Source organism: Boleophthalmus pectinirostris, unplaced genomic scaffold (assembly GCF_026225935.1).
Source record: "Boleophthalmus pectinirostris isolate CB_2022bp ecotype Guang Dong unplaced genomic scaffold, ASM2622593v1 HiC_scaffold_23, whole genome shotgun sequence".
Lineage (NCBI taxonomy): Eukaryota > Metazoa > Chordata > Actinopteri > Gobiiformes > Gobiidae > Boleophthalmus > Boleophthalmus pectinirostris.
In genome coordinates, this window is record NW_026571207.1 from 19,270,161 (window position 1) to 19,283,020 (window position 12,860).

The 12,860-nt window shown below is 39.0% G+C and overlaps 2 protein-coding genes across 2 annotated transcripts; both read right to left on the reverse strand.

Annotated features, from left to right (window-relative positions):
• Nucleotides 1-221: 221 nt before the first annotated feature.
• On the reverse strand, nt 222-6,561 carry efemp2a (EGF containing fibulin extracellular matrix protein 2a). Its single transcript, XM_020923476.2, has 11 exons — nt 6,415-6,561; nt 4,500-4,726; nt 3,917-3,965; nt 3,654-3,842; nt 3,190-3,312; nt 2,993-3,109; nt 2,614-2,733; nt 2,420-2,539; nt 2,224-2,350; nt 1,668-1,863; nt 222-920 (listed from the first exon to the last, which is right to left on the reverse strand). Exons 2-11 carry the CDS (start codon nt 4,599-4,601, stop codon nt 747-749), a joined length of 1,317 nt encoding a protein of 438 aa, XP_020779135.1. The 5' UTR covers nt 4,602-4,726; nt 6,415-6,561; the 3' UTR covers nt 222-746.
• Nucleotides 6,562-8,103: 1,542 nt separating this feature from the next.
• Nucleotides 8,104-11,133, reverse strand: fibpa (fibroblast growth factor (acidic) intracellular binding protein a). Its single transcript, XM_020923540.2, has 11 exons — nt 10,828-11,133; nt 10,669-10,753; nt 10,232-10,430; nt 10,023-10,149; nt 9,806-9,906; nt 9,591-9,724; nt 9,293-9,401; nt 9,156-9,219; nt 8,995-9,081; nt 8,795-8,892; nt 8,104-8,305 (listed from the first exon to the last, which is right to left on the reverse strand). Exons 2-11 carry the CDS (start codon nt 10,751-10,753, stop codon nt 8,236-8,238), a joined length of 1,074 nt encoding a protein of 357 aa, XP_020779199.1. The 5' UTR covers nt 10,828-11,133; the 3' UTR covers nt 8,104-8,235.
• Nucleotides 11,134-12,860: the final 1,727 nt, after the last annotated feature.

Here is a 12,860-nt window from a genome sequence, read left to right on the forward strand (position 1 = left end):
CCCCACCAGTGGAAGCAGATGGGAGTTTGTGTGGGATGAGGCACTGGTCTATGGAATAAGGGCTTTCCCCACTCTCTTCTCTACCCCCTCAATTGCTCTTGTTTATGTTCAGCTTCAGTTAACACTATGCTGTCAACGGTAAACCTATTCAGTTTAGCAATAATAACCACACCATCAGTGTTGTATCAGATGTATCAGTGTTTTATGAAATGGGACTAAAATAAAATATTTGTATTTATTTAAATTCCAATAACCATCACAATTACAATGTAAAAAAAAAGGGGACAAACAGCAGACAGAGAATACATGGAAAGGAGTGTAGAGGTCGTGAGGTCGGATGCGAGTGGTTACTGAATCATGTGTGTCAACAAGAAACAGGGCTGACAAGAATTATAAAATGACAAACAAGGCAGAGTGGAAGATAATGCTGTAAACCGGTGGAAAACAGACTATTGTGGTGACGGCAGTATGAATCATTTCACCTGAAGGCTGGCAGAAAAAATGCCACGCACAATTTTTCTCACCCACAGCAGATGTGAGTAGCATCAGGATCCAATCGGATACATATATTGACCACGCAGCTCTTAGATAGATGTATTGGTGCTAATATTATTTAGTGCTGCATCTGTGAAATACTAGACATGTGTTGTGCATTGTACTGTATTATATATTCAACTTGTGTTTGTAAAAAAAAGCAACAATTTAAACATCACAGTGATTGGTTCAACTGATTCATTTCTTTCCCTTTAAAAGGAGTATGGGCCAACGTAGATGGACAGTCTCAAGGCGGAGCTACTTTGGTAACTGCCCTGATAGCTGAGACGTGGATTTACGGACACCATCTCCAGATCCAGTGTGTACTCTCTGGGCCCAGAGACAGCTCGAGCCAATACAAGCATGGCACTGATGTTATTGATTTGCTGCAAAACAACAAAGATATCAGTGAGTATCAACATCACCAAGCAACAGAAAGCTGGAGTATATACTCTATTTCATAGAGTACTCTACACATGGACAAAGCCAATGCCAGATGAAAGGTAGAAAATGAACTGCCATGTTGTATATTTACAAAATAAACAAAGAAATCTGAAATGTGTTCCTTTCTTTGGGTTGCTAGATTTTACTGCTGAGGCATGTCCTTAGTATATAAGTTGTGATTGTTTTTTCAATTATTGATTGGTGGGATAAGAATAATAAAAGTTGTACACCAGTACACCAATCAAATAGCAGTTTGTGAAGTTGAAAAGCTGAAAAAATAAGCAAAATAGTGTTGAGTGCTAAAACACATAACAGAATTCCAACCATAGAAGTCAATATCATATGCAAAAAACACATATACATGTATAGCGGTTTGAACATTAATTTAGCAAAAGTAGATTTTTGGCAGAGAATAGGTTATGTATAATAGAAAAGCCCTCATGTACACTTTGGTTGCTTGGTAACAGTTCTGAAATGACTTTCATCTGTTGCCTTTGTCCAACCAGAGAAGTAGAAATAAAAACTTCAATAAACTTGGGGTAACTAAACACATTGTTACATATTGCATTTTATGTTTTAGGGAAACTGGTAGTTTATCCTGTCATATGTGCTTTAACTTAAAATTTTTCTAGTATTTTAGCATTTTTATTGACCCTTGAATCATTTTATAACTGTTATTTGTGTCTTACTCTAATGTAGAAATCGCCATTGTCATCTCCAGAGCGAATTCGAAAGGTGTTGTAGGCACCCGAGGACACACTCGTAGCCTGGATTTGGAAGATGTCCGATGGGACTGATCGCTCAGAGGTGATGCTCATGTAGCGGTGGACAATGGAGAAAGGCAACTCACGACAGGCAGGTTTGTTGACAGGGCACACACAACGGCTGAACACAAATAGTAGCACATTCATTAGTGTTACTGATGCCTTACAACAAACTGCACTTCATAAATTAACCAGCAGATGGGGTAATTTTACAACTGAACAGTAACAGTGTTTTAACAGATTTTTAACAGTGAGGTATGTTAATTGTCCTAAGCCTACCAAGTACCTACCAACTATGGTGGGCTCTAATAGTTTTTGTACCACTCTGAAACATGTTTAAAAATATCATTTTGAGGGACTTTTTATTAGGGCTTGTATTTTGAATACTTGATGTAACCTATATTTGTGCAGTTACCTGTACAAAGGCTGATATGAGATAGATGATGCACATTTTATACCAGTGATGAAGTCAGTCACTCACTTCTCAGACACTTGGACATAAGGGTCCTGGCACCGGTTTGTGTCAACGCACTGGTAACGTCCATGAATGTTCACACATGTCTGTGCCTCCGTGCATTGGTGCTCACCAGTTTCACATTCATTTATGTCTGTTAAAAAAGCAGAGTCCAACATGGGGCTGGGCTGCAGAAAAGAAGATTTGAGAAACAGGAGCTTACCTTGGCAAAGCCTAGTGCCTAGCAGCTGATATCCTTCTGGACATTCACAGGAAAACTTCCCAGGTTCATTAACACACTGGTACTGGCACAAGTAACTTGAATAACTGCACTCGTCAATATCTGCAGATTAAAGTCAGACAACTAATTTTCCACTGAGACATATACTTTGTAGTAGAGACAGACATCTTTCCTACCATTGCAGACAAAGCCATCAGGTCCCAGCTCGTAGCCCTGATCGCAGCGACACAGGAAGGTGCCATACGTGTTGTAACACCTCTGGGAGCAGGGAGCACCCATGTCACACTCATTCACATCTGTAAAGATCAAATAGAAAGATGCTCCAGTAAAACCAATGATGATGCATTGTACTATGAAATTAATCAATATAAAAACTGAGCCAGTTAAAGATGATGTAACCAGTAACAGACCCAGAGTAAAAGTAAGAACAGCCTGTAAAATTTGCTTGGTCATTTTCCACTCACAGCAACTTTTTGCCAACTCTGGAGTTAAATTTAGCTTGGAGTTTGTGTGAAAGTAAAGCCACATAATGATGTGGGATGTGGTCACACTTACCGATGCAGGAGCGGTTGTTGCCTGCCAGCTGGAAGCCTGGTTCACACTGGCAGGAGAAGGACCCAGGGACATTAACACAGCGGTGCTGGCAGTATCTGTACCTGCACTCATCGATGTCTGCAGGAGAAAGACTCCAATTTATTAAACTCCAACAACAACATTCTCTGTTACTAAATCTAGAAGACCAATAAACTCACCAATGCATTCAGTGCCAACTTTGCGGTAACCTTCAGGACACTGGCAGGTGAAGGCACCAAGTGTGTTGATGCACTGTTGGCTGGGTTGGCAGTCGTGTTCATCCCTCTCACATTCATCAATATCTGTCCAAAGATACAGATACCTGATGTGACTGAGCAGAGGACAGATGCTCTTGTCCCCATTTGCACTTAAGAATCACAGACATGACAAGCCATCAAATGGACATAAAACACAGCAGCTGTCACTGTGTGAAATCTTTCAAATTCTTACTGTCTGACTGTGTGTCTACCCCCTGTGAATATTCACTCACACCTACACACTTGGCATCAGGCTTCCCCCAACCCAACACCTGCTCCAGCCACATGTCCCTCACAGTAAAATCACAAGAACAGGCTTATTATGGCTTGTCCTATTGCCACCTGGCCCCTGTGGGCGACGTAACTACTAACCCGCTGACACCTACCAACGCAGCTGTCGCCCTGCGGCTCATAGCCCAGAGGACAGGGGTTGAAGGTCTCTGTGGGTGTGATGGGAGGCTCTGGAGCAGGGATGACTGACGCAGAGCGGGGCAAACACAGGTACCCTCCATAGTGGTTGAAGCACTTCATCTCTCCTTTGCAGGCATCAGGGATAGTCTCACACTCATTAATGTCTGCCAGATAAAAGATGTTTTACAGTAGAAAGACAAGAAAATACACTTTATTATTTATATATTATACACTTTACCTTTGCAATGTTCAGTCTGAGGGTCCCAATGATACCCATCTGTGCATTCCTACAGAGAGAGTGTGAGAAACGGTGGAAAGTTGCTCTGAGCCAGGGAGTTGCAAAATATGTTCATAAGACATAATAAATTCCTGTTGGCACGGCATGAAAAACAACACTAGCTCACTGAGGGGTTTGTTGTTCGAGAAGCAACACTGAGCCAAAGTGAACTAGAGCCTGTGTAAGCTTAAGTGAATGTGGCGTTTTCAACTAGCCTTCTTAAGCCAAAATGTCACTGTGAACAGATGTATTTTATGGCCAATGTTTGGGAAAAAAGAGTTACGATCATTTAAAAGAAAAATAAACTGCTGCAACCTGCATGGAAAATTAAATGAACGACTGAAAGAACCATGGAATTAAAACTAAAATTACCCCCTGCCATAACTCCTAAGAACTGGAAAAGGCCATGGAAATTTGAGCAAGATGATTATGGGGAGGAGGGTATAAGCAAGGACTAATTTACCTCCAAACATAAAATTATTATGACAAGGTAAAAGGATAATCAGAGAAGGAACAACATTAGAGGAGAGTCATCCATCCTTACCGTGTAGGTGTCACTTTCTGTGGGAGGCTGTGAAATAGCACTGCGGAGGAGCACAGACATACATATGCACACGCACAACACAGACACACACACACTCTGCATATTAATGCACTAACTGATGGGTGACAAACAAGAATAGACAAACACAAACATGCACACTGCGGTGCCTGCGCTGCCGTAAAGTGGAAAGGCAGCGCGTGGAGAACACAACAGCCTCACGGGGGCACCTGTTTATCAGAGAGAGAAGAGAAAGGACCAACAAGGCAACATTAGAATCAACACCTGAACTCCATTCATCAGTGATCATAAAAGCCAGAGTTTAAACTGACAATGAAAACATGGCTCCTGGATTTGACTCACTGTTTATAGATCCAACTGGGAGTTTGATTCCTTTATTTTAGAGGAATCTTTTCTGAGAAAGCTTCCCATCATATTGTTCCACTCTTGACGAAGTTAACTGTTCTTTCAGAGTGGCCTTTGTCCAAATTCAAACCAAGAGATTTGGCTAATTTTCATTCACATAAATAATCAAGCCCAAATTATCTTTTCAATTTCTCCAAAGTTTTACACTTCTTGCAGAAATGATCAGTGACCCAGCCTAATGTAAGAGTTCATAGAGTAGCTCATGGAGTAAAGGTTATAATCACATCTGTCTACGTGCATGGAGAGACACTGCGACTCCACACACCACAGTTATGGCACCGCTTATTGTTTTATAGCATGTTTGGACAAACAAAAGACCACAGGGTGACGTGGACACTCTAAACATACTAACTGGATGACATAACCAGCCATTTGTGAGCTACCATCAAAAAGAAATAAACTATGTCCAGTAATGATTAAAATATACCAGCATTAAACCAGACAGTCATGTGACCCCTTGGTTCGGGACTCCCTGACCCCTACAGACAGAAAAAAATGTCACCCAAAACCAAGCATTCAGTCAGGGGGGGGGGTTCGGTTGGTACCTCTCCAGACCAAATGAGGGTGGACTTCTGGAATGCCCCGTGGTGAGGCTGTGGGTGCTGTTTTTGAGCTGGGATGCCCTGTTACTACTGTGGTTCCCAGAGTATAAAGTTATGGAAAACCCCCTCATAGTTCTTCTAAGAGAGCAAATGGAGCCAACCTCTCATCACGACCTTGTGTGGAGGATGTCACTGAATGAATTAAAGTTTAGAATCATCAGGCATTATTCTGAATGAATACACCAACACCTGTTACACATACTGTGGTTTTAGATATCAACTATTCCAGTTTCCTTCATTTATCTCTGTGTGACATGATTTGTCACATCACTACTGCATCACATTATGTAAACTGAAGAGATATGGTGTCATGTGAACTTTTGATGTGCTGTTCATAAGCAGCAGGACTCAGTGAACCTGCCTCCCTGACTCTGTCCCTGTGTAAACCAGCTCAGAGGTGCTGAAGTGCACAGCATGCATGTTCATTGTATCAAGACTTGTCAGTGGATCATCAGATCAAAAACTCTGCCTATTGTAACATTTTCCTGTCACACTGGTTGGAAATAATGACCATACTGTATCATTGCTGGTAATATTTTATCACGCAAGTATAGCATAGCTGTGACATACAACTTTATACATGAAATTGAATGGCTTTGAGTGTATTAAAAGGAATCAGGTTTATTTTGCAATGTAAAGTGTTTGTCCTGTGAGTCAGAGACTCTCTTCCTGTCTACTTCATTGCAGTTCCTGAAATACCTCCTAAAAGCAGACTGCAGACCACATTGCCATGGCTCATCCCAACATTCAAACATTCCAGGCCAAAACACTAGTGCAGCTGTGACACGAACAGGGAGCATCTTACCTCTAGTTCGTGGGCATAATCAGGCTTTCTTGCATGTGAATGAATGGCTACTTCACTCTAAATATAATAAGAAACATAAACTCACAGATGTGTCTTCAGTCTCCTGTGACCTCTCCTTCCTGGTTGCGGCTGTGAGTGACCGGCTGAGCTAGTGTCCAGAAGTGCTCCCTGAACTCAGCCTGTTGGCCCTGAGAGAGTGAGTGGAGCACGACAGCTGGAGCAGCTGAACACATGCAATGGGAGGGAGGACGAGCAATGAGACAGACATGGAGAGAGAGGGACGGCCCATTCTGACCCCCCTTCTGGCCCCCTGCACTGCCATCCTCCACTCTCCAAACCCCCTTGGCCTGACCCCCCAGGATGCAAATTCCTGGTCTGCGGCCCAAATACCACAATTACGAATCTGTCCGAATCGCAGGCAGAACAACAACTCTCAGATTCAAGCACAGTGCCCTGCCACATGCACCCCCCATCCTCTTACTCAATGCCCCCTCTTCTGGTCCCACAACACACCTGGTTTCATTTAAACTAAACCCTTGCAAAACCCCAAAGCTTTCCCTCCTTTTACCACTTACCCCCCATCTATCTATACTGCCCAAATGTTTCCCCTTTTTCCATAAAGCAACTTGGTCTCAATCTGACAAGCAGGATATTTATAGCTTTGGGAGAAAAAAGTTCATGGAATGTAGACAGAAATTAGACAGTGAATTAGAGACTTTGGAATCTTGGCTTGAAGATTTGTCTGTTCAAAACGTTGCACTAAGATTAATAATGTGTGTGTATATATGTTTATATATAACATTTACCAGTTCTGCCTCATTGTTTGACTAATCTACTACAGCATGTTGCATCATTTCCTTTGTTTTTACAGTCTGTTTTCAAAAAGGTTAAGATATTGCACAATTCCTAATATTACTTCAACCTTTGGTATTACAATAATATATTTGTTTGCACTGAATGATGCCATAATTTGAAATGCAATGCATATTTACTTTTAACTGAAGGGTAACTAGAGTAATTACCCCACTACTGCACACTGCCTGGGGGGGTGCAAACCTTTACTTAACCCTCAAAGTTTATCTGTGTTCTTTCTGGGTGATAGTTGGTGGCAGCTGCAATTACAGGGTTTTGTTGTTAAAAATCACATTGTGAAAATCAACCAACTGTGCCCCCCAGGCTCTTGTCCACCATGACTAAAAGTACTATTTGTACTACTGAAGTTAAAGGTGCATTCACACTTGTAGATGCAGCACATCAAAATTTGGACTAAGCAGGGACTAAACTGGGAAATAAACCTGGACTAGACATGGAAAACTTTAGAACAGGACTAAACCCAGTCTACATCTCTGGATATGTTAACGCACCCATAATGTAATTTAAAAATAATTTTCCCTCCAAATATAAAGTTCTTAAACTCATTCAGTTGTAAATTTGGTAAAAGTAAATTTGATTGCACACTTTATGCAATTAACCTTTATTTACGTCTAACCTTATATTACCATGTAATAACAAGTTGTTATATAGTTACACATACTGTAATAAAGTGAGTTCAGTTTCAATACTTAATAACATAAATAACATTATCTCTTAAAAATTAAGACAATAAAAATGTCCATGCTACTGTAAATATACGCTCAGACTAGAATTGCAGCCAGCCTAGGCTGATGCATCTACTCCATTTTACTTTGGACTGTCATGTTTAATAAAACCTAAAAGGCCTAAAAATGAATATATTTTGTGACCTTAGTTACTAAAAATTAAAAAGAAAAACAAATGGGTGTAAATCCAATTTAATTTACAAACTAACACAAAAAAATTAATTCACCAGTGGCAAAATGAAAAAGACGCACTATAGACTAATGACCACATGCCAAGTGCAGAGCATGCACGGAAAAGCTAATCAAACTCAGTCGTGATACAGCTTGAAGATGCAGCTTTTTACAACGCCCATGTAACGGTCCCACACATTCTGGTGTCTGTGGAGTAGAAATATGGTAAACAGGGTAAATAAAAGATATAATAATAACAACAATAATGTATGATGCACATTCGTAACTGTAAAATGTGTGTGATGGCTTTGAGTGAGGCCCTCTTTGTCTGGCAAGTGACTGACAGTGGGGTCCATTTCTTTTCATGAATATGTCTTTGTCAAGTGTGAAGTGGTGCTGGCCTCTGTAAACCCATAACTACATTCCTGAGTGTTTGCAAGAGAAACAAGGTAACTACAGTTTAAGAAATAGGCCAAAATACTGTGACACCCACTGGCAGAAATGGGGCGCCAATATTAGAAGTTATATATAGCAACTAAGGGTCAGCCAGCAATTATAGGCAGCCAAAGAATATATTTTTCTTTAATTATTAGTGCTGCTTTGTAGTTTGTATAATCTGTATTTTTAGCCCTGCAGTCCCACATATATCACCAGTGTAAAGACAGGCACCATATTTTAACTGATAAGCTGACTTACTTGAATGTATCCAGTATATGTGCTGAGTTAGTGTAGTGAGTTAGGAAAAGTCTCATGTCAGCAGCAGTCCACCGGTCTGAACGGCAAGGCTCAATAAACTAAAGACGTAACCAAATGAGAATAACACTGATCAACCATAAGGACTAGAATTTTTGTAAAGAAAAAAAAAAATTTTATATATCTATATATTTAATGCATACCTTTTCCACAAGGTCAATAAAAAAATCTCTGACATCTTTCGTGTTGGTCAACTTTGCAGCAATGTTGACAAGACCCCGGGAAAGGTTCTACAAAGTGAAATAAGCTAGTTAGTATTAATAGGGAAGATGTCATTATACAATATGAATTGGATAGTTTTTACTTTAAAATTAGCTTCCATCTCATTGAATGCTTTTGTCTTCCCCCTTAAAGCTGTACAAACAAGACTAAACATAAAATTGGAAGTGAATTAGGTTAGATTTGGGCTATTAGTTATAGTGTAAATATTTATTAAGTTACCTTTTGTGTTGATCCAGAAGGTCTTTGTCTGTTATCAGTATTTTTAGCTCTTTAAGCTCTTGTAGAAACTCTTTATCAAGATCAACATCCATATCTTCCACCATGTTATCTGTAACAAATGTTCCTGATCACATTGACTTCATATGCAACCATTTTCTTCTAATTTCTACTTCAATATAAGATACTCTAATTCTGTGGAAAACGGGGACCTCTAGTGGTAATTTTTGAATGTGGGTAATGCAAAACCCACATAAATGTATAGTTACCACATATTGGCTAGAAAGTAGAAAATGCTCACCAACAGCACCCACTGTCCAATTATTGATCAGCTGCCCAGCACAAAAGGCAAAATCCTGAAAGTTTAGATACTGCAACTTTCTTTTCCCCGTCTCAAAACGATTGTTGGCAAAGAAGACAATTGCAGCATAATCTCTATTATAAAAAAATATTGTCACTGTCATTGTATTATTCTACATACCCCATTTCCAAGGTTATATTTTATTTTTGGCTTACCTGGCGAGTTTGTCTGACAGAAGAAAATGCTGACGGATATTCTCCACTAGGGGTCCCTTTAGTTCCTCCACCACTTTGAAAACCCTCTTGAAGTTGTCAAACTATCATTAAGCACAGAATAAAATGTATTTGATTTAATTCACGTAAATAATAATTTTTGTATCTGGTAGAGAATAATCCTATTCATTAAAGTAAGTAGTACTTTTTTCTAACTTACTTGTCTTCTGCAGCTTTTCAAGGTCACACCAGTTTTGCTGCTGATATCATCCAAGTCTTTCTTGGTTCCTTTGGAAAGTTTCTTTCCCAGAACCTCACGAACAAATGCATCATCAAAAGTATAGTACCTTGAGGTAAATGAAATTGATATGACATGACATTTTGTTCTACATGTTTCTTCAAAGATAGATAAAAATGTAAATTGCGTACCTCTCTATAAGCATCGCCTGTCTATGAGGGGGAATCTGAAATAGCAGCTGATTGGCCAGTTTGGCTGGACTGTGTAGTAGACGCTCACACATCTGAAAGGTCCTGTACTGATCCATGGTGTCACTGAGCAGCACATCAGCACTAGCCTCACACTCCTCCAGCACACCCCCTTCCATTCTCACCTTCACAGCATCATTCACTACAAGACAAAAAAGGAATGTTAGGAATTTTCAAATATTATCAAAATTATTTTAACATGTAACACTGTAATCATAAAATGGAGTTAAAACATAACATAAAACAGTTGTAATAATATAGAAATTGTATTTAATGCTATAATGGCACAATTTAATGACTGAATGACAATAACGTGGAGATACAACAGAAGAATCATGTTAAGGCTATGTCCTCAGTTACAATTAGCTATATATGAATACCTGTGTAACCATCTAACCAGAGCTGGTAAACCTCTTCATCCATAATGGTTGTGTTACCCACAAAAACATCCAGCTCCACTGCCATCTGAAGACAACATGAAAAGAACATTACTGTCAGCCTCATGTGTTAACTACTAACAACTGAGTCAATACCAATACCTTTACGTGTAGTTCCACAGGCTGCAGACACGATCTCAAACTTTGTTAGTTAGTCTGTAGCGTGATGTCCATGATTTAATTAGCTGCTATTGTGCGTTCGCCAAAAGACAAATGCTAGCTCTTAGCTGTTTGTGAATGTTTTACGGGACATTTTTACGGGTTCAGTTTACTATAAGGCAGAGTGTAACTGACCGAAAAGATTTAAAATGTGATAAAATCAGATAACAAAGTGAGTGCGAATTAGTCGGAAAAGGCTTAAGCGCAATGTCAACAACAGCAGCAGGCACTCAAGACCAGCTACTTCCGGATTTGCTGCGTCACAGGAAAATGTAGCGTTCACGTTTTTTTTAGTTTTTTTTTTTTTAGCTATTTTTCAAGCAGCAACGTTTTTTCTCTTATTGAACAATATGCATATTTAGTTAAATGCAAATGTTGCATAATCCTCAAATTTGAAATATTTAGCAGACATTATGTCGTAGAAATAGATTTACATCAACATCTAGGCCACTAGATAAACCAGTCGGTCTAAGCCATGGATCTAGCTAAGAATTTTACTTACGGATACGTAAAGTTTTATGTTTTTTATGAGAAAAAATGTTTTTATGAAAAAAGGTCTGTGTTTTATGAGAAAATGTTATGTATTTATAGGTAAAGTTATGTTTTTTATGAGGTTAGTCCTGCTTTAAAACATAAAATAAATCTTATTTTTTATGAGTTTTTACATTTATCGAACAACCAGATGACACACTGAAGGGCATGTCTCAGTCACCAGTTGAATGCATTGTATGTATTCTATCCACTAAGGCCTGATAAGATTTGGCGAGATTGATGTAGCTGACTTGGAAAGTGACCTGCTGCACTTGCTGGAGTTGGGTTTGAGATGCACAGCTCAGGTTCAAAATAATGTTCGTCATAAATTTTCTCATAAAAACAGAAACCTTTCTCATTAAAACAGAAACGTCTTTAATTCAATTGAATGCAATAAGCTGCTATACTTATTTAACCAGGTCTAAAGCATTACAAAATAAAACTGAGGTGTGGATTTGTTTTATTTATGTCAATGAACATAAGACCCGTGCATGTAACATGCCGGATTGCTCTTATTTCCATTCATCTTCCCCCACACTCTTACAAATGCACTGACATTAATTCATATACCAGTATTGGCAAGACATGTGTTTTGCCAATGGACACAAAAATAATGCATCAGTCTCAACTGTTGGCACTGTTGATCAAATAATATAATCAGGTTTAAAGTAGGATTAAACCAGGTCTAAAATGACACAAGACTAATCATTAACTCAAAGGAGGACAAAAACATTAATAGATTTGTCTCAAACCAACACACAAACAGCAAAAGGCTTCATGTAAGTACCACCAGAGGTGCCCTGTATACCACCATAGTTTGAGAAACTGGTCCAAGCTATTTTAACTTTTTTGTGGGTCACTGCTATTATTTTGCTCCATTTCCTTAGTATTATTTTTTGTTATACTACACCTTGGGACATTACGAGTTTGGGGTCTTCTGTTTCAACTCGGCCCTGTTTAGTCTCAGGCCCCCCAAACCTCTTTTGTGGGACCCACCTTGTGTGAAATTATATGAGTCTGTTACATACAAAATCGTGAAATTTGGAGCAAAGAATACTGACATGATGAGGAATACAACAATATACCTTTATATCGGTTAATGCATTTTTGTTTCAAATTATTAGACCGTTTATAGAAATAAATGTCAAAAAATTTCATTCTCAAGGACAAATCCTGACTGACATATCAGTATTCAATTACAGTTTCATGTGTAAATAGAAAACTTCCCCAAATTAAGCCCAAAATGAGCTCTGTGTCCACTTGCTATAACAGAAATTATGTTCCACACCTCCAAACTGGAGGATTGAATTCTCTGTCATTTGGTCATATAATGCATATGGGACCATTCCATGGGAAACTGGAAGATTTCAGGATAAAAATTAAACTTAATTTTCATGGATTTTATTCAAATGTGGCACATTTCATGTTTAAATATGAAATATTGT

What these genes read in the sequence shown, in the direction of transcription:
- efemp2a (XM_020923476.2), bottom strand. Translation starts at nt 4,601, where the DNA reads ATGCAGAGTGTGTGTGTGTCTGTGTTGTGCGTGTGCATATGTATGTCT. An exon ending in CAACAACCGCTCCTGCATCG is followed by an intron (nt 2,734 to 2,992) that starts GTAAGTGTGACC and finishes TGATCTTTACAG; the next exon opens with ATGTGAATGAGTGTGACATG. An exon ending in TATGTCCAAGTGTCTGAGAA is followed by an intron (nt 1,864 to 2,223) that starts GTGAGTGACTGA and finishes ATTTGTGTTCAG; the next exon opens with CCGTTGTGTGTGCCCTGTCA.
- fibpa (XM_020923540.2), bottom strand. Translation starts at nt 10,753, where the DNA reads ATGGCAGTGGAGCTGGATGTTTTTGTGGGTAACACAACCATTATGGAT. An exon ending in CTGGTTAGATGGTTACACAG is followed by an intron (nt 10,431 to 10,668) that starts GTATTCATATAT and finishes TTTGTCTTGTAG; the next exon opens with TGAATGATGCTGTGAAGGTG. An exon ending in CTGTCAGACAAACTCGCCAG is followed by an intron (nt 9,725 to 9,805) that starts GTAAGCCAAAAA and finishes TTTTTATAATAG; the next exon opens with AGATTATGCTGCAATTGTCT.